The sequence below is a fragment of the Pseudophryne corroboree genome, chromosome 5, assembly GCF_028390025.1.
Source record: "Pseudophryne corroboree isolate aPseCor3 chromosome 5, aPseCor3.hap2, whole genome shotgun sequence".
Lineage (NCBI taxonomy): Eukaryota > Metazoa > Chordata > Amphibia > Anura > Myobatrachidae > Pseudophryne > Pseudophryne corroboree.
The window spans coordinates 410996232-411017162 of NC_086448.1; the positions used below are offsets into that span (position 1 = coordinate 410996232).

Sequence of the window (20931 nt, forward strand, 5' to 3'; positions counted from 1 at the left end):
GTGCTCTCATGCCATCTATTGCATAATCACATATTAAATAAACCACTTCCCCAGATTATGCAATAAGCAGGGAGCATACATATGTTTTATTACCAGCAACTGACTATGTGAGCACAGAAACTGAAAGGCAGGCAGGGATGGTAGGGAAAAAGCAGATTTATCTTGGTTACCTCCAAAGTTATTACTAGGAATCAGCATGGATTTGTGAAGGACAGGTCAGGTCAAACTAACTTAATAAGCCTTTATGAGAAAGTGAGCAATAATATTGATCAGGGTCAAGCAGTGGATGTGATCTTTGTAGACTTCGCTAAGGCCTTTGACAAAGTTCCACACAGGAGGCTAATTCTCAAACTAAGAGAGCTTGGGGTAGGAAACACTATTTGTACTTGGGGAGTAATTGGCTGTTAAACAGGGAACAGCGAGTGGGGGTTAATGGGATGTACTCTGAATGGGCTTCAGTACCCAGTGGAATACCGCAGGGCTCAGTACTCGGACTAGAAATGCACAGTGTCAATTTTTGCAGATGATACTAAACTATGTAGAATAATTAATTAGACAAGGGTGTTGAGTCTCTACAGAATGACTTATATAGACTTGAGGACTGGGCGGATGAATGGAGAATGAGGTTCAATATAGACAAATGTAAAGTTATGCACTTTGGGACTAAGAACAATCAGGCAGCCTATAAACTAAATGGGGAAAATGTAGGGATAACGGTAGTTGAAAAAGATTTGGGAGTGCTCATCGATAATAAACTTGGTAGCAGTATGCAATGTCAAAATGCAGCAGCAAAGGCTAATAAGACGTTATCATGCATAAAACGGGGTATAGAGTCATGGAATGAGAGTGTAATCCTGCCTCTGTATAAATCATTGGTGCGGCCACACCTGGAATATTGTGTACAGTTTTGGGCACCATACTATAAAAAAGATATCTTGGAACTCGAAAGGGTTCAGAGGCGAGCCACTAAACTGGTTAAGGGGTTAGAGGCACTGGACTATAAGGAATAACTTAAAAGGCTTGATATGTTCATACTGGAAAACAGGTGACTGAGAGGGGACATTATTAATATTTATAAATACATTAAGGGACAATACAAGGATTTATCAAACGATTTGTTTACCAAAAAAAACACTACATAGGACACGAGGACACCCCCTGAGGTTAGAAGAGAAAAAATTCCATACTCAATGGAAAAAAGGATTCTTCACAGTAAGAGTAGTGAGGATTTGGAATTCTCTGCCAGCGAAGGTAGTAATGGTGGACTCAATCAATAAGTTTAAAAATGGATTAGATAAATTCCTAGCAGAAAAAAATATCCAAGGATACAGCATTTAATTAATATTAAAAAAAAAGTAATATAGGTTGAACTCGATGGACATTTGTCTTTTTTCAATCTCAACAACTATGTAACTATAACTATGTAAGGCAGATTAGGGCTAAACTTATTTCCAACTATTTCAGCTGTATTTTTTTTTAAATAAATAAACATCAGTTAAGTTTTCATGTATAAAACAGTATAAAGAGAAAGCATCCCCTTTAACTAGTGTGCATATGATACTTTTGGACTAAAAGGAAGCAATGAGGACATTCTGTTCAGTTTTGTATTCGATTTTGCTTAGTATTTTATTGGGGATTTGAGGTTAAATTTTGGAAGGGATTTTATAAACTCAAATCAAAATCCCTTCTGTACATGAATCAACATCGAATTTGATTTGAAAATCGAATGCAAAATTGATTTCAAAATTGAATTTCAGTAAATATACCCCAGGGGTTATAATTACTAAAGTTTGATTTTCAGATTTTTTTTTTAGGAATCCTAAAAATCAACTAAAATCAATTATATTTAATTTTCTAAATCCCTTCAAAAATTCCACACTAGTAATCAATTTTGCATTTGATTTTCATATCGAATTCAATGTTGATTCATGTTTGGAATTGATTTTATGTTGAGGTTTTGAAAACCCTTCCAAATTCGAATCTCAAATCGCCATTAAAATCCCCAGCAAAATCTAATGCAAAATCAAACTGAACTTCCTCATTGTTTCCTATTGGTCCAAATGTATCACATGCACACTAATTAAAATTCTCTCTTAAACTGTTTTATACATGAAAACCTAACTGATGATTAAAACTTTGTTTTTTTTAAATACTTACAGCTGAAATAGTTGGCAGTAAGCTTAGCCCTAATCTGCCTTCCTGCCTTCCACTTTCTGTGCTCACATAGTCAGTTGTTGGTAACAAAACCTCTGCCTGCTCCCTGTGTATTGCATAATCTGGGGGGAGTGGTTTATTTAATGCATGATTATGCCATAGATATCAGTACAGCATAATATAGAACACTTTTGCCAAATAATATAATATGCCTCCCGAATGATCTATTTTATAATAGACCAAAGGTGCATTCTGTCATGCATTATGTGTCATGGTGACTAAATGTGCCTCTATATACTTATGCTCAGCAGGAGTTTGATGATTTGTCAATGGAATCAGAAGCCAAGAACAACAGCCATAGCCTAAATCACCTTTTGTGGGGGGAAGGGGGGGATTAGAACAATATAGTAACAAGTACTGTTAGCTGCTTTATTAACACATTTAGGTAACTTACCCAACAACCATCCCTCTGGAATTTGATTCACCTCAAATTTTGCAGACAGTGTTGATTTGCTGAGAATGTAGGTATCATGGCACAAACTAGGATAGCCAGTAACACATTCATGAATTTAAGATTCATTATCTTATCCGACAAAAGTGTCAGATATTGTTCTATCCTGCTATCTATTGCACATACATGGATTAGTTATGATGACCATTTGTATAAAAATGTGCAGTATTCAACTCATGAAATTGCTGATGTTGCTCTGATTAATGCTCCTGGGTTCTCTCAGTCAGGTGGTGATTTGCATACTGCAGGCAGGTGCACAACATACCATAACCTTGGAGAGCCATTATTCCTACAGTCACACTGCTCCACATGCTTTTGGGTAATTGAATAGTCATCACAATCAATTTCATACCAATTGAATGGTGTTTAGAAGTCAAATGTCTAACATGATTCAATTCATTTGGGGATTTTGAGTTCGATTTCAAATCGAATTTTAGGGGATCTTATAGTCGGCTATTTGAAAACATTGATGTTTTTCAGAAATTCAGTTTTGAGTGGGATTTGAATTAAATTTGGTCTTAGAATCGATTTTGCCTTTAGTAAATCCGTTCAATTAAAATCAAATGGAAATCGAATGCCAAATCCCTAGAAAATAAAATCAAACTTAAGTAAATATATTCTCAGATGTTAAAATGTTGTGTCACTCTGGTGTGCAGAGTTGAGTCATCCTCATCACCAGTGGGTTTCTTGGGAAACTTAAGCTTTTTCCTGGCAGCAGCAGTTGCAAGAGAAGCTGAAGGAGAAGACAGCATTGTTACATATGCAACTGAAGCTGCCAACTTGCTCACAGGGGCACTTTGCATCTCTTAAGATCTGTGTCAGAGAAAAAGAAAAACAGTACATGACTTAAACCCTGGATCAAAAGACTGTATGTCACCAAAATGTAGTGATCCAATTTCAAGAGGTTGAGAACCCTTTGGTACTGGCAAAGCAAATAAAGAACTTGAACTACTGTACTAGTCCAACATACTTGCAGAATTGCTTTGTGCCAGCGCCTTCAGTTTCTTGAGCCTCCTTTCCATTAGTCTAATTAAGGGAATCACCTCGCATTATCTGAGGTGACTTCATAGGTTACTACTTCGAATGATTTCAGTACATTGCATAAAACTGAAAGAATATAAAGAATATAAGGAATATAAGGTATATTCCTCCTCCTCTCCCTATGTTATGGCTTTTTGTGTATGCTTGGATGGCTTGCTGCTATTCTTCCATTCACTGAAGCATTTAATGGGTGAAATTACACCTTGAGGGTAATTCAGACCTGATCGCTGGGCAGCGATTTTTGCAGCCATGCGATCAGATAGTCACCGCCCACTGAGGGAGTGTATTTTAGCTGTGCAAGTGTGCAAACGCATGTGTAGCAGAGCTGCACAAACTGATTTTGTGTAGTCTCTGCGCAGCCCAAGACTTACTTAGCTGCTGCGATCACTTCAGCCTGTCCAGGACCGGAATTGACATCAGACACCCTCCCTTCCAACGCTTGGACAAGCCTACATTTTTCCAGACACTCCCTGAAAACGGTTGCCACCCACAAACGCCCTCTTCCTGTCAGTCACCTTGCAATTGCCTATGCGATTGCTTTTTTCGCACCATCCCATCATTATGCTTCGATCCCCATTGCTGCAGTCCATTGCGCCTACGCATTGCGGTGCATGCGCAGTTCGGACCTGATCGCAGCCTTGTTACTACCTCTTGTTTCAGCTGGTGGCATGGCATTTCAAACTGTTCTTGCAGCTGCTGTATTCTCCTACATGCTGTTGCTGTATTCTGAAAATGTCTCAAAAATGTTCAGGACACAGACAACATCTCCTACAGGCCCTTGACATTTTTTTTTTATTCTGAACCACCAAGTTGATTGTGTGTGCAAATCATAGGATATATATACAAGTTCACCCAGTTGTAATTATCTCACAATATTACTGGCATTATCAGAAATTACAAATTATGAGGAGAGTCCTAGGAGGGTAGGCCATTTTGCTATGACATCCCTTAGCTTTTCTAACAGGTTGTCAGTTGTATACCTCTTAGTGAAGCAGGTGATACAGAGAGTAACCTGTGTGTGAATGAGCTGGCATTTTGTGTTACATACTGCTGCTGCTCAAGGCGATACATCCACCCAGTGGTCTGTCACAGTCTTTATTTTGACCAGTACGCTTGTCCCCATATCTGCTGTTAAATGGACAGTGGGTAAAATAGCTTTTTGTAGACGAAGAATTTATCTTTTCTTAATGTCCTGGTACAGGTGAGGAATTGCTCTTCGAGTAAAGTGGAAGTGAGATGGAATTTGGTAGCAGGGATACAGGACCTCAATTAACTAAAACCAGATGCATTAATGGCTAATGTTGGCCGCAGATCTACAGTAATAATAACATAGCGATCCTGGCTTTAGTCATCCACTGTGCAACTGGATGGCAGCTTTTATACTTGCATCCTCTTGCAAAGGATTGTTTTACAGGCCTAGCGCTCATGGATTCCTCTGAGTAATCCTGGATATGGATTGGATGCAAGAGAACTACTTCTGATCATTAATGAGGATATTGATGACGACGGTGTTGGCAGTGAAGATTGCATATGCTGAGATTTAGCTGAGAGAAAGGGAGCTAGCTAATGCTGGACTGCATCAGATTATTTTAGCAGATTTTACAGATTTTAATAAAAAAAACATTTTATGAACTTGCTGCAAATTATATAAAGGGAGGAGGTTCCTACTGTAGATCGTTAACGTCCCTACCTCTACTTACTTTTGATTTAAAAACAATACAGATGGCTTGACAATTGTCAGGATTTGTGTAAAAATATTTCCACACATACTATATGAAGTGGATTTCTTGGTCTTATGCCAGTGGTTCTCCAACTGTGTGCCGTGGCAATCTGGGGTGTCTCGAGACACTTTCAGGAGTGCCTTGGATTGGTGGTCCATGACCAATTCAAGTTATTTATGGTCAGTGTAATAGCTAAAAACCAGTGCTGGTGGCTGCCAATTATAAAATATGTAGACAACCAAAAGCAATCTTGTCCCTCACCACATAATTGAAACTAAAGATGACATATAAACACAATTTACTTAATTTAATATTTGTTTAAAAAAAAATCAATAAGAAACTTATGACCGAGGAGTGTTGTGAAAACAATTATTATACTCTAGCGCGCCATGATTCCAGAAAGTTTGTGAACCTCTGTCTTATGCTCTGGCATGACAATGGTCTTCTTTTATCATGGGCAAGAACTGCTGGCACTGGTGCCTGACTTATATACAACAACCTTATCATCAGCATCCTCTTTAATGGCATCAGCTACAAAAATATTCTTCTCATCCTGTTTCACTTCCATAGTGGCATCCTCAGTTTCTCTGTCACCAACTATACTTGTGCTGATATCCAGTCAGAACAGTGAAATTTTGGTGGGTTTGTTTTTCTGAAAACCAAACCTATTCATCCCTATCTTTAATTTTTACACAACAATTTAGATTTTAGTTTGAACATGCCCCTCTGAAATCTAACTGTCAACACATTTTACATCTGCCCCACCTGCAGTAGGACACAGTTTGCCAAGGAGAAAAGTTAATTGTTTGTAGTTTTGGGTTTGCTCCCAGTTAGAATCAGCTCCAGATCATAATTTCTGACAGGGTCTGAATGCAAGAATAGTGCTGATGAGGAATATGAGGAAGGAGGGCCTCCTAAGGGGAGGTTAAGTAAGTATGGTCCAAGAATTGCCCAACTTGGTGACATGTCAATCTGGTCAACCACAGACGAAGAAGTACTGGTAACTGATACTTCTGTTTTCCAGATCAGAGAATCCTGTATTACTTGTTTACTTCATTTTGCTTTGCCATCCCACTGCTAATAGAAAGATTGCTCTCCTGGATGGTAAATAAATTAAACTGCCACTACGATTTTACAACCACAGCATACTTGCTAAATGAGGCACATTTGAATAGACCTGAAATCAGGGGCATCTCTACAGAGGAGGGGACCCGTGTGCAGACTCCGTGTGTGGGCCCCCTCCTCTCCCGTAGCCATCGTGCTGCTGCTAGCGCTCTGAGCGCTGCAGACTCTGGCACAGTGCCAGAGTCTACAATGCATGTGCAGGACTCCAAAAAATGGCCACCGCACCATTTTTCAGAGTCCTGCGCATGCACTGTAGACTCTGGCACTGTTCCAGAGTCTCTAGTGGTCAGTGCGCTAGCAGCGGCATGACAGCTATGGGAGAGGAGGGGGCCCACACACGGTCAGCGATGGACTCCGGAAAGGTAAGTATAGGAGAAATGGGTGCAGTGTGTGCGGTGTGGGCCCCCCTGGACTATTATATTTGGCCCTCGGTGTGGTTTCAGCATGTATTGTACAAAAACTCAATTATATTGCTACCTGCATTGAATGTACCTGCTTATACTGCACGCAGCAGGGGATATATCTTGCTAGTTCACGCTAATCACAACTCGTCTGCTGATTCTAAGATGGCAGGACAGTCAACTCAAATTATAACTGTTGGAAGTTTTTTGGGTACAACTGAATTAAATGTAGTATAGTCAAATAAAACCCAGGTCTCCAGGTTGTAGGATGCCTGGAGATGCACTGTGTGTATCATCAGGTTGCGCTGATGATGATGTTACTGCTCCTTGTCTTGTTTGTATAATTTGTTGATGTCACATGAAATGAGGGCACAGTGGTGCCTTGGTATGGCATAGGAGTGGGAGCTTTTAGAAGATGGCTGTTGGCTCTACTTATAATGACATCAGCTCTGAAAAGAACAGGAACCATTTTGAGCCACACTGAAATGTGGCAACCTATGTACCCAATGAAACTCTACAAATTCTGCTGTTCAAATTTTAAATTGTGTTTCAGGATAAATTAAAGAACAGAGTTTTGAATGCAGTATGCATTACTACAGCCACTTTCACACATTTGACTTAAAAAGGAAATATGGGTTAACTTATCACCTACAAATACTTTTCAAGCTGTTAAAATGATCCACAAAAGCAATAGCCATTTATTTTCCTTCAACTACATAACACAATCTGTCCATTCCAATGACTCAAGATGAATCAAAGACATATCCTACAGTATATACTGTACCTTACTGAATACATTTCTAAAATACAGGTTGCTTGAGAATGCTACAGTTGGGTTTTATAGAAATCCATATAATACTTTTATGAAACAGTGTCTATTAGATAATACTGTCAGGTCACAGCTTAGAAATAAACTAGACCAATTTTATATTATCAGTTTACCTAATATCTGAATAGTATTGGAGCCTCATACAACATACAGTGCACTCTAAAGGAACACCACAATGACATAGTCATTACACAATTCAACATATAAAATACTTGGAATCATTTTATTCTAGATCAAGTGGGGGAAGGTTTCTATAAATCACAGATAACCACAAGAAATGTGTTTTTTGTTTGTTTTTGTGTTTTTATTTTTTAGACAAGTTATTTTTTGATGAATGCAGAGCAAACATTCACCATAGTGTTAAAAGAGGGATCAGAAGAATATATGCAGCGATTTACCTAAATCACAGGTATGGATAATATAACCTACAGTATATTGGATAGATCATTGTCTATGTAATCACACAATATTTGCCAGTTTATCCAGGCTCCATGTATTGAACAAACTGCTAAATATGAATAAATACAAAACTATCCATAGTGCAAGTTTCGCTATGCAGCCCATAATTATTAGTGTCACAGTAAATATTCTGAATTACCTGTACATACAATATAGTGTCATTTCTGCTTTCACTGTAACTACTTTTTTTAACAGCACATTGTGCAGGGTGCTCTAAATGAAATCTCCTTACCAGCCCTGAAGCAAAGAAGACAGCAAGCAATGCCAGGCATGTCCCCATCACAATGAGGAGCAGAAAGACGATAAGGGGGTGCTGCTGGCTCATGCAGTAATAGGACTCATAGAGCCAGTCCCTGGACTTCTGTTGCTCTTGCTTAATAACCACTTCTTCTGTTCTCTCAAGAAAATAGCGGCGTCTCCTCATTGCTTCTTGCCACATTTCTGATAGCTTAAGAAATAGAAGGACAGAAAACAATAAGAAAATCCAGTCTCCTTTATTATTGTTCTCCTGCAAACCTTCAGTATGTGTTGTGTTTAAGTAGAATCAGAGTAAAGCAGGTTTAGAGCTGAGAAGAAAACTCCTGTCTCATGATGCTAATAAAGGAAGGCGTTAATTAAACAGTAGGCACCAAGAGGATAGCTGTAAGGTTTGCTCTAAGTTTCCAGAGTGTGCTTCAAGGCGTATGTCAGATGAGAACAATAAAGCAGAGTGCACACCCTTCCTCAGTCTCAGCATCAGCAGCAGCCTCAGCACACGGCTCATTCATTCATAATAGGCTCTCTCCTTTCTCTAATTGGGAAAAAGCACACACACAGAAGCATGCTGAGTGTGAGGTGGATGTAAACCTGACTTATCCCACCAGCTTCCTATAGGATGTGCAAGTGTCTGGTGGCCAGTCAGAATGAGCAGTTTCCTTTTTTGTTCTTGTTATATTTTATTCCAGTAGCTAGAGGCTGATTGAAGTACAGCAATTCTCTGGCACCGAAGCACTGGCTGGGAGCCTGGATTGGGAACAAATTCTGATGTGCTGAAATACTGTAGCAAGATGTCAACATCCTTCCTCAAAAAGACTGTTTATCATCATTTGTAACATTAAAATATAAATGTTGGAATAAAAAGAGAAAATAGCAACTTTATCCTTAACATATATTATTACAGGCATATATTTATCACTATTAATGCAGAATATGTGAACACTATATTAATAACTGGTAGTACAAAAAATAATATAAAAACTAAATGCTTTATGGTTCAATAGCATATGAAAGCTTATTTTAATCCCACTACGCATTTATTAGTTTATTACAGCAATTGTTGCTTTTTTAATGGATTTCTGTTCTGCATCTTCATTCTGCTTTTTCACTCTTTATTATCATTGTCATATGATAGAATTCAAAATACTGTAGATATAATCTACATCAATTATACAATACATAACATTTTAGAAATGTGAAAGATATCCTTGCTTCAGTATGTTCCATTGAAAGTGGATAGATACATTTATAACATTGCTCCCTCCCCTCTCCTTCATGTAGGCATTACAATATTGATTATCATGGTATAGCACGTTTCAGAAAATAAAGAAAGAAAAAATACATAGTTTTATTTTTTGATGATTTTCAAATGGAAGAGCGATGTGGAAAATAATCATATAATGACAATAGTTCCATAAAAAGATGCAATATTTTCACAAAATTTGCCTGGGTGTTAATTCAGAAACATCTAGAGGAAAATTTAAATAGGGTATGAGAATCAGAAAGTGAGAGATTTTCGTCAAATTCTGCATTTTTTTTAAAGTTGCAATCATTTACGTGGCAAAATCAGCCTGGTTTGCCATGTAAATGATTGCCACTTTAAAGAAACAAAACAGAGAATTTGTCCAAAATCTCTCACTTTCTGATCACCCTATTACATTTCCCCCCTACAGTACATTCTTCAGGACTAGTGAAGAGATGGGTCTCTGAGTCATCAAAGAAGTGTGAAAATAACCCAATTTATAATTGATCAGAAAAGAATAAACCAATCACACTTTTTTCAAAGTACTTTAAAAGTGAATGGGAAAACATACAGTTACTACTTTTTTAGTTGCAAAGAGCTTCAATATGACAAATAAGGGAATATTTTGAATGTCATGTTTACTCAGGCATTTTATTTTGTGTTATACACAACGTAACAGAGTAGGATGCAACTCCAAATGTGGCCACAAAAAAATCTGATTTATGCAGAATGGAAGTCAAGAGATAGTAGTAATAATAATAATAATAATAATAATAATAATACTACAGGTTGAGTATCCCATATCCAAATATTCCGAAATACGGAATATTCCAAAATACGGATTTTTTTGAATGAGAGTGAGATAGTGAAACCTTTGTTTTTTTGATGACTCAATGTACACAAACTTTGTTTAATACACAGTTATTAAAAATATTGTATTAAATGACCTTCAGGCTGTGTGTATAAGGTGTATATGAAACATAAATGAATTGTGTGAATGTAGACACACTTTGTTTAATGAACAAAGTTATAAAAAATATTGGCTAAAATTGCCTACAGGCTGTGTGTATAAGGTGTATATGAAACATAAATGCATTCTGTGCTTAGACTTGGGTCCCATAACCATGATATCTCATTATGGTATGCAATTATTCCAAAATACGCAAAAATCCCATATCCAAAATACCTCTGGTCCCAAGCATTTTGGATAAGGGATATTCAACCTGTACTAATAATAATAATAATTATTATTATTAATATTATGATAACTCACATTTTATATATCAGACTACCAGATCTTAAACTGATAGTGCTTTTTTTGTGTGCGGTCATACTCTGCTTTATGCAGTAGGTACCTTTACCTTTTGTTTTTGTTCTAATTTTTAGTTTCACATATACAGTATGTCTGAAAACAGGTAGAAATTAGTGAAATCATTCCAGAAAATAATAAAGCAGGTATCAAGTAGAGATGAGTGGGTCCGGTTCTCCGAGAACGGGACCTACTTGAACTTTGCAATCCAAGTCCGTACCCAAGTCTGGCTCAGAACTTCCCGCCTTATGCGGATCCCAAATCGAGGCTGAATGTCATCATCCCGCTGCCAGATTCTCGCAGGATTTGGATTCTATACAGATGATTGCGCCATCTTCACTCAGGATGTATTTAAAAGGAGTGCTCTGCTGTATAAGTCAAGGTGGGGTGCTCTGTCAGCTGTATCTGAAAGTGGTGCTCTGTCTGCTGTATCTGAAGAGGTGCTCTGTCAGCTGTATCTGAAATGGGTGCTCTGTCTGCTGTATCTGAAGAGGTGCTCTGTCTGCTGTATCTGAAAAAGTGGTACTCTGCTGTATCTGAAAAAGGTGCTCTACTGTATCAGCCCAGGTGGGGTGCTCTATCAGCTGTATCTGAAAGGGTTGCTCTGTCTGCTGTATCTGAAAAAATAAGATTTTACTCACCGGTAAATCTATTTCTCGTAGTCCGTAGTGGATGCTGGGAACTCCGTAAGGACCATGGGGAATAGCGGCTCCGCAGGAGACTGGGCACAACTAAAAGAAAGCTTTTAGACTACCTGGTGTGCACTGGCTCCTCCCACTATGACCCTCCTCCAAGCCTCAGTTAGGATACTGTGCCCGGAAGAGCTGACACAATAAGGAAGGATTTTGAATCCCGGGTAAGACTCATACCAGCCACACCAATCACACCGTATAACTTGTGATACTATACCCAGTTAACAGTATGAAATATAACTGAGCCTCTCAACAGATGGCTCAACAATAACCCTTAGTTAGGCAATAACTACATACAAGTATTGCAGACAATCCGCACTTGGGATGGGCGCCCAGCATCCACTACGGACTACGAGAAATAGATTTACCGGTGAGTAAAATCTTATTTTCTCTGACGTCCTAGTGGATGCTGGGAACTCCGTAAGGACCATGGGGATTATACCAAAGCTCCCAAACGGGCGGGAGAGTGCGGATGACTCTGCAGCACCGAATGAGAGAACTCAAGGTCCTCCTCAGCCAGGGTATCAAATTTGTAGAATTTTGCAAACGTGTTTGCCCCTGACCAAGTTGCAGCTCAGCAAAGTTATAAAGCCGAGACCCCTCGGGCAGCCGCCCAAGATGAGCCCACTTTCCTCGTGGAATGGGCTTTTACTGATTTAGGATGCGGCAATCCAGCCGCAGAATGCTCCAGCTGAATTGTGCTACAAATTCAGCGAGCAATAGTCTGCTTAGAAGCAGGAGCACCTATTTTGTTGGGTGCCTACAGGATAAAAAGCGAGTCAGTTTTCCTGACTCCAGCCTTCCTGGAAATATAAATTTTTAAGGCCCTGACTACGTCCAGTAACTTGGAATCTTCCAAGTCCCTAGTAGCCGCAGGCACTACAATAGGTTGGTTTAAGTGAAAAGCTGATACCACCTTAGGGAGAAACTGGGGACGAGTCCTCAATTCTGCCCTATCCATATGGAAAATCAGATAAGGGCTTTTACATGACAAAGCCGCCAATTCTGACACACGCCTGGCCGAAGCCAAGGCCAATAACATGACCACTTTCCACGTGAGATATTTCAAATCCACAGTTTTAAGTGGCTCAAACCAATGTGATTTTAGGAAACTCAACACCACGTTGAGATCCCAAGGTGCCACAGGAGGCACAAAAGGGGGCTGACTATGTAGCACTCCCTTTACAAATGTCTGAACTCCAGGCAGTGAAGCCAGTTCTTTCTGGAAGAAAATCGACAGAGCCGAAATCTGGACCTTAATGGAACCCAAGTTTAGGCCCATAGTCACTCCTGACTGTAGGAAGTGCAGAAAACGACCCAGCTGAAATTCCTCTGTTGGGCCTTCCTGGCCTCACACCACGCAACATATTTTCGCCAAATACGGTGATAATGGTTTGCGGTTACTTCTTTCCTGGCTTTTATCAGCGTAGGAATGACTTCCTCCGGAATGCCTTTTTCCTTTAGGATCCGGAATTCAACCGCCATGCCGTCAAACGCAGCCGCGGTAAGTCTTGGAACAGACAGGGCCCCTGCTGTAGCAGATCCTGTCTGAGCGGTAGAGGCCATGGGTCCTCTGATATAATTTCTTGAAGTTCTGGGTACCAAGCTCTTCTTGGCCCATCCGGAACCACGAGTATCGTTCTTACTCCTTGTTTTCATATTATTCTCAGTACCTGTGGTATGAGAGGCAGAGGAGGGGATACATAAACCGACTGGTACACCCACAGTGTCACTAGAGCGTCCACAGCTATTGCCTGAGGGTCCCTTGACCTGGCGCAATATCTAGTTTTTTTGTTTTTTGTTTAGGCGAGACGCCATAATGTCCACCTGCGGCCTTTCCCAACGGTTTACCAACAGTTGGAAGACTTCTGGATGAAGTCCCCACTCTCCCGGGTGTAGGTCGTGTCTGCTGAGGAAGTCTGCTTCCCAGTTGTCCACTCCCGGAATGAACACTGCTGACAGTGCTAAGACGTGATTCTCCGCCCATCGGAGAATCCTTGTGGCTTCTGCCATCGCCATCCTGCTTCTTATGCCGCCCTGTCGGTTTACAAGGGCGACTGCCGTGATGTTGTCTGATTGGATCAGTACCGGCTGGTTTTGAAGCAGAGGCCTTGCCAGACTTAGGGCATTGTAAATGGCCCTCAGTTCCAGAATATGTATGTGTAGGGACTACTCCTGACTTGACCAAAGTCCTTGGAAATTTCTTCCCTGTGTGACTGCCCCCCAGCCTCGAAGGCTGGCATCCGTGGTTACCAGGACCCAGTCCTGTATGCCGAATCTGCGGCCCTCTTGAAGATGAGCACTCTGCAGCCACCACAGTAGAGATACCCTGGTCCTTGGAGACAGGGTTATCAGCCGATGCATCTGAAGATGCGATCCCGACCACTTGTCCAAGAGGTCCCACTGAAAGGTTCTTGCATGGAACCTGCCGAATGGAATTTTGCTTCGTAAGAAGCTACCATTTTCCCCAGGACTCGTGTGCAGTGATGCACCGATACCTGTTTTGGTTTCAGGAGGTCTCTGACTAGAGATGACAGCTCCTTGGCTTTCTCCTGCGGGAGAAACACTTTTTTCTGTTCTGTGTCCAGAACCATCCCCAGGAACAGTAGGCGTGTGGTAGGAACCAGCTGTGACTTTGGAATGTATAGAATCCATCCTTGCTGTTGTAGCACTTCCCGAGATAGTGCTACTCCGACCAACAACTGCTCCTTGGACCTTGCCTTTATAAGGAGATCGTCCAAGTACGGGATAATTAAAACTCCCTTTTTTTGAAGGAGTATCATCATTTCTGCCATTACCTTGGTAAAGACCCTCGGTGCTGTGGACAGTCCAAACGGCAGTGTTTGGAATTGGTAATGGCAATCCTGTACCACAAATCTGAGGTACTCCTGGTGAGGAAGGTAAATGGGGACATGTAGGTAAGCATCCTTGATGTCCAGGGATACCATGTAATCCCCCTCCTCCAGGCTTGCAATAACCGCCCTGAGCGATTCCATCTTGAACTTTAATTTTTTTATGTATGTGTTCAAGGATTTCAAATTTAAAATGGGTCTCACCGAACCGTCCGGTTTCGGTACCACAAACAGTGTGGAATAGTAACCCCGTCCTTGTTGAAGTAGGGGCACCTTGACTATCACCTGCTGGGAATACAGCTTGTGAATTGCCTCTAGCACAGCCTCCCTGCCTGAGGGAGTTGTCGGCAAGGCAGATTTGAGGAAACGGCGGGGTGAAGACGCCTCGAATTCCAGCTTGTACCCCTGAGATACTACTTGAAGGATCCAGGGATCCACCCGTGAGCGAGCCCACTGATCACTGAAATTTTTGAGGCGGCCCCCCACCGTACCTGGCTACGCCTGTGGAGCCCCCGCGTCATACGGTGGATTCAGAGGAAGCGGGGGAAGAATTTTGATTCTGGGAACTGGCTGACTGGTGCAGCTTTTTCCCTCTTCCCTCGTCTCTGTGCAGAAAGGAAGCGCCTTTGACCCGCTTGCTTTTCTGAAGCCGAAAGGACTGTACCTGATAATACAGTGCTTTCTTAGGCTGTGAGGAAACCTGAGGTAAATTTTTTTCTTCCCAGCTGTTGCTGTGGATACGAGGTCCCAGAGACCATCCCCAAACAATTCCTCACCCTTATAAGGCTCTATGTGCCTTTTAAAGTCAGCATCACCTGTCCAGTGTCGGGTCTCTAATACCCTCCTGACAGAATGGACATTGCATTAATTCTGGATGCCAGCCAGCAAAATATCCCTCTGTGCATCCCTCATATATAAGACGACGTCTTATGTTCGCAAAATAGTATCCCTGTTTGACAGGGTTACAGACCACGCTGCAGCAGCACTATCTGCAGGTCTCAGTCTAGTACCTGAGTGTGTAAATACAGACTTCAGGATAGCCTCCTGCTTTTTATCAGCAGGTACCTTCAAAGTGGCCGTATCCTAAGATGGCAGTGCCACCTTTTTTGACAAACGTGTGAGCGCCTTATCCACCCTAGGGGATATCTCCCAGCGTAACTTATCCTCTGGCGGGAAAGGGTACGCCATCAGTAACTTTTTAGAAATTACCAGTTTCTTATCGGGGGAACCCACGCTTTTTCACACTTCATTCACTCATTTGATGGGGGAACAAAACACTGCCTGCTTTTTCTCCCCAAACATAAAACCCTTTTTTAGTGGTACTTGGGTTAATGTCAAAAATGTGTAACACATTTTTTATTGCCGGGATCATGTAACAGATGTTCCTAGTGGATTGTGTATATGTCTCAACCTCGTCGACACTGGAGTCAGACTCCGTGTCGACATCTGTGTCTGCCATCTGAGGGAGCGGGCGTTTTTGAGCCCCTGATGGCCTTTGAGACGCCTGGGCAGGCGCGGGCTGAGAAGCCGGCTGTCCCATAGCTGTTACGTCATCCAGCCTTTTATGTAAGGAGTTGACACTGTCGGTTTATACCTTCCACCTATCCATCCACTCTGGTGTCGGCCCCACAGGGGGCGACATCACATTTATCGGCATCTGCTCTGCCATCGCATAAGCCTCCTCATCAAACGTGTCGACACAGCCGTACCGACACACCGCACACACACAGGGAATGCTCTGACTGAGGACAGGACCCCACACAGCCCTTTGGGGAGACAGAGAGAGAGTATGCCAGCACACACCAGAGCGCTATATAATTTAGGGATTAACACTATATTGAGTGAATTTTTCCCAATAGCTGTTTGTATATACAATATTGCGCCTAAATTTAGTGCCCCCCCTCTCTTTTTAACCCTTTGAGCCTGCAAACTACAGGGGAGAGCCTGGGGAGCTGTCTTCCAGCTGCACTGTGAAGAGAAAATGGTGCCAGTGTGCTGAGGGATATAGCTCCGCCCCTTTTTCGCAGACTTTTCTCACGCTTTTTTATGGATTCTGGCAGGGGTATTTATCACATATATAGCCTCTGGGGCTATATATTGTGATATATTTGCCAGCCAAGGTGTTTTTATTGCTGCTCAGGGCGCCCCCCCCCCAGCGCCCTGCACCCTCAGTGACCGGAGTGTGAAGTGTGCATGAGGAGCAATGGCGCACAGCTGCAGTGCTGTGCGCTACCTTGGTGAAGACTGATGTCTTCTGCCGCCGATTTTCCGGACCTCTTCTTGCTTCTGGCTCTGTAAGGGGGACGGCGGCGCGGCTCCGGGAACGAACACCAAGGCCAGTTCCATGCGGTCGATCCCTCTGGAGCTAATGGTGTCCAGTAGCCTAAGAAGCCCAAGCTAGCTGCAAGCAGGTAGGTTCGCTTCTTCTCCCCTTAGTCCCTCGATGCAGTGAGCCTGTTGCCAGCAGGTCTCACTGTAAAATAAAAAACCTAAAATAAACTTTCTTTCTAGGAGTTCAGGAGAGCCCCTAGTGTGCATCCAGCTCGGCCGGGCACAGAAATCTAACTGAGGCTTGGAGGAGGGTCATAGTGGGAGGAGCCAGTGCACACCAGGTAGTCTAAAAGCTTTCTTTTAGTTGTGCCCAGTCTCCTGCGGAGCCGCTATTCCCCATGGTCCTTACGGAGTTCCCAGCATCCACTAGGACGTCAGAGAAAGGGCTGATCCGTGCGTCCATCTGGGGCTCTGCCCCAGTGTAATGTCAGAATAATAAAAGCTAAAAACAAAAAGCCTAAAAATATAATTATAAAAAAGTGGGTTTTTTTTTTGCTTGTGCTGTTGCCCAGTGTACTATACAATTTTATTTTGTTTTCAGACTGTGTTATATAGTTGAAGGAAAATAAATGGCAATTGCTTTTGTACTGTGATACTGCCGGTCAGACTGCAATATTTTATATCCTACTCATACATGTATTATATTATATTACTCAATATATTATTTCCTACTCATACACATATTGTGGGACACTGTTGGTGAAGTTCAACTGCAGTGTTCAATTACTATTTCTGACTCATACACGTATTGTGCAACACTGTTGGTGAAATTAAACTGCAGTGTTTAATTACTATTTCAGACTCACATGTGTTATGCAACACTGAAGGTAGTACATTGTTTGTACAAATTGTGGTGTGTGCTGTACCTCTCTTCATTTGTGTTTGTGGATAGATATGGAGGACGAACAATTGAAAGGAGAGCAGCAAGCACATACTACTAGTGATGTAGGTTCTGTCACCAGTCCTGATGATACAAGTCCGTCAGCATCATCTACTAAGGCAGATGCCCAGGGGAATAGAGGGCTGAAGTTAGGGCATGTAAAAATAATTTAATATATTAGTGGTAAAGAAAAAAAATCTAAAGGAAAGTTAGCTAAGGAGGCAGTAAGACAAACTGTGCATTCAGAATCAGAACCATCAGACATTCTTGAGGAACATTTAGGTGTGTCCACGTAAGCTATGTGTGAGTCTGACATTTCTCACACTATCCTCATAGATAACCATTTTCACCTCCTTCCACCATTTCTGGACTATCTGCACATGTGGGAAGCAGCACAAGTAAAGATGGTGATGGTGAGGAGAACATAATAGAAATTGAGGATTCGTGTGTGGAAATGGAACAGGATGAGGTGGATATGTGTGTACTACTACTATCTGACACTGAGGTGAATGATGATTATGTTTTTTGTGTAGGTCAGCCACCGGTGGCTGCAGTTGTTGACCATGATAAAAAGAAAGCCATTGCGATGCCTGGTCATAAGACCAAAGAAAAACCCTCTTGGGTATGTGATTATTTTTACCCCAATCCTGACAATGTTTGTGAAAGCATCTGCTCCATTTGTGAGGCCAAAGTTTGTAGAGGTAGGAACATTAGACATCTATGTTACATCATTTGCAGCAAAGACTTGAAATTTATTGTACAAGATTATAATGTAATTAACACCTTATCATCAACATCCTTAGATTCTTTACCTATCAGAGGTAATCCTTCTAAAAAATTGTTTTGTGGGGGCTCAAACAAACCAATCATTACAGCAACAAGTGGCAGTCCCTGTCGCTGAACTGATAGGTATGTTAAACTGTGCATGTTCTGTTTAATATATACAACATAAGGGTGGGTGGGAAGGACAATTTCATTTTGCACCTCATTTTTTTTGCATTATGTGCTGTTTGGAGCAATGCTGACTGTGACGACAAACATTTGTTTAGTTTATTAAACTGCCATCCTGTCTGCCACTGCAGTGCCATTCCTAGATGTGCCATGTTGGAAGTTTAAGTGTCAAATGTTTAGTGCCGCTCACTGCTGTTGCTTAGCTTAGTCATCCAGCTACTTCGGTGCAACCTTTTGGACTAAACTAGATGAAAACAATATTGTGAGCTGTGTGGTTGTCAAAATTGACTGGAAATGAGTGGAAATAAATACAGATTCAAAACTCACAAGGGGGGTTTTGGCAAAACAAATACAGATCCAAAACATGAAGAAGATACAGATCCAAAACAAGAATCTAAAACTAGAGATAGAGATTTGGGCTGGCGCACATCCTTAGTTTCAAGACACTTATTCATATTGTCGAAGCTACTATAAATCTTGTGTCAACTTGTAGCTCTAGGTCAGTACCTACACAATTTTAGCACCTTTCATAAAAAAATACTGGAAACTGCCATCACAACTTTTATATATGGAAATAATAGATATCATGCTATGCATCAAGCAGTGGCTTGCAAAAGTGATGTCATGAGCCACCGCTGTGGCTCATTCCTGTTTGCATTCTGTTTATGTTTTTATGTTCACATTCCAGGTTTTCTCATGTACCTGTTTAGGCCATTATGTGGTGAGTCTGTGTAACTGTAGCCTGTCTCCTGTTTGTGTGGTCTGTACAGTCTCATTTGTCAGATAATTAGGCCATTATGTGATGAGTCTGTGTAATTGCAGCCTGTCTCCTGTATGTGTGGCCTGTGCAGTGTCACCTGTCAGATAATTAGGCCATTACCTTGTGTCTGGCTTACAGCCATCCTGCTTGGGGCTTGCTTTCTTTATTACCCAGCCTGCTCTTTACCTGACACCAGTAATAGATACATGTGTCTGTTTGTACTTGTGTCCGGGCCCTGTCCTATTGTGGAATCTTGAACCTGTGCAATCGGTACTGTAATACTACTTGTGATATCCAGTCCAGTTGGAATCCTGTGTACCCTGTCCTGACAGAATCCGGAGTTCATTACCCATCACCAGAGTTCCTGCATCAGTTAGAACCTGTGAGTTCATATGAGATCCAAGCAAAGGGAAAAAGAAGGTTTTGATGGCGCTGGGCAGAACTGTGTGTGTATACACCCTGGGATTAGCTGCCACCTGGTGAGGGGGTAGCCAGCCTCCTCAAACAACAAAGCAAATATAAAGGATTACCAGGTCAGCGCTCAATGCCAATGATGTACACAGAAATTAATAAAACAATTTATTAGACAAACTAAATTATTACGTATTTCAGAGGTTGTAGAAACCTCAGTTTTCTACGACTATTATGCTGTGGTCTTATTTATTTTAAATTGTTATATGTTTTTAATTTGTCTAATAAATTGTTTTATTAATTTCTGTGTACATCATTGGCATTGAGCGCTGACCTGGTAATCCTTTATATTTTCATATGAGATCCAGTCTGCCTGTGTTGGACCCATGATCCAGACACCTTGTCAGATTGGTACCTGACCAGAACCAGCTGGCCTTGTATTCAGGTTTTTGTGGTGTTTCCACAAAGACACTGCTTTCCCAGTTTATTACGTTGCTTATAACATCTTTGAGCAATGTTGCTTTAACAGTCTTAGGTTTCCTCTTTTTCACTCTCAGTTTTGGTTGGTGCCTTGTGGGGGCATCGGAGTCTGGGTGGACCTAAATCGCCCATTCAAACATGGCTACTATAGGAGAAGACTAGCTTTGCAGGCGTCAACTGACCACTGTGGGGAATAACAGAGTCAGTGGCTAGAGTAGATACTCAGATCATAACATTATCGCCAGGCAAAAAAACAAACAAAAACTAAACGGAGTCGTTTTTTTTTTTATTCTGCCTTGCAATATCCAGCATTTTTCAGTCCGGTTTAGTATGTCTAGTCTTATATCGCTCTGTGCCTAATTATGCAAGCCCTGCAAGAATCTCTGTCAGCCCTGAACTCTGTTTTCAGTGCTTTGAAACCAGAATGATTGGAAGTTTTGCAGCAGTCATTAAAACAACTGCAAAGCCTTCTGACCAAAATTTTTCTCATCCTGCCTGAGTTCATTCATTTATCTCTAAAGAGACT

The 20931-nt window shown here is 41.4% G+C and overlaps 1 protein-coding gene across 1 annotated transcript in view; it reads right to left on the reverse strand.

Moving 5' to 3' along the window:
• ADCY2 (adenylate cyclase 2) overlaps nucleotides 1-9097 on the reverse strand; it is a 1664414-nt gene extending 1655317 nt beyond the window's left edge. The window contains exon 1 of the mRNA XM_063922769.1: nucleotides 8474-9097. Coding sequence (XP_063778839.1) covers nucleotides 8474-8680 — 207 coding nt within the window. The 5' untranslated portion in view covers nucleotides 8681-9097. The remainder of the gene's footprint in view (nucleotides 1-8473) is intronic.
• Between the last annotated feature and the right edge of the window lie 11834 nt (nucleotides 9098-20931).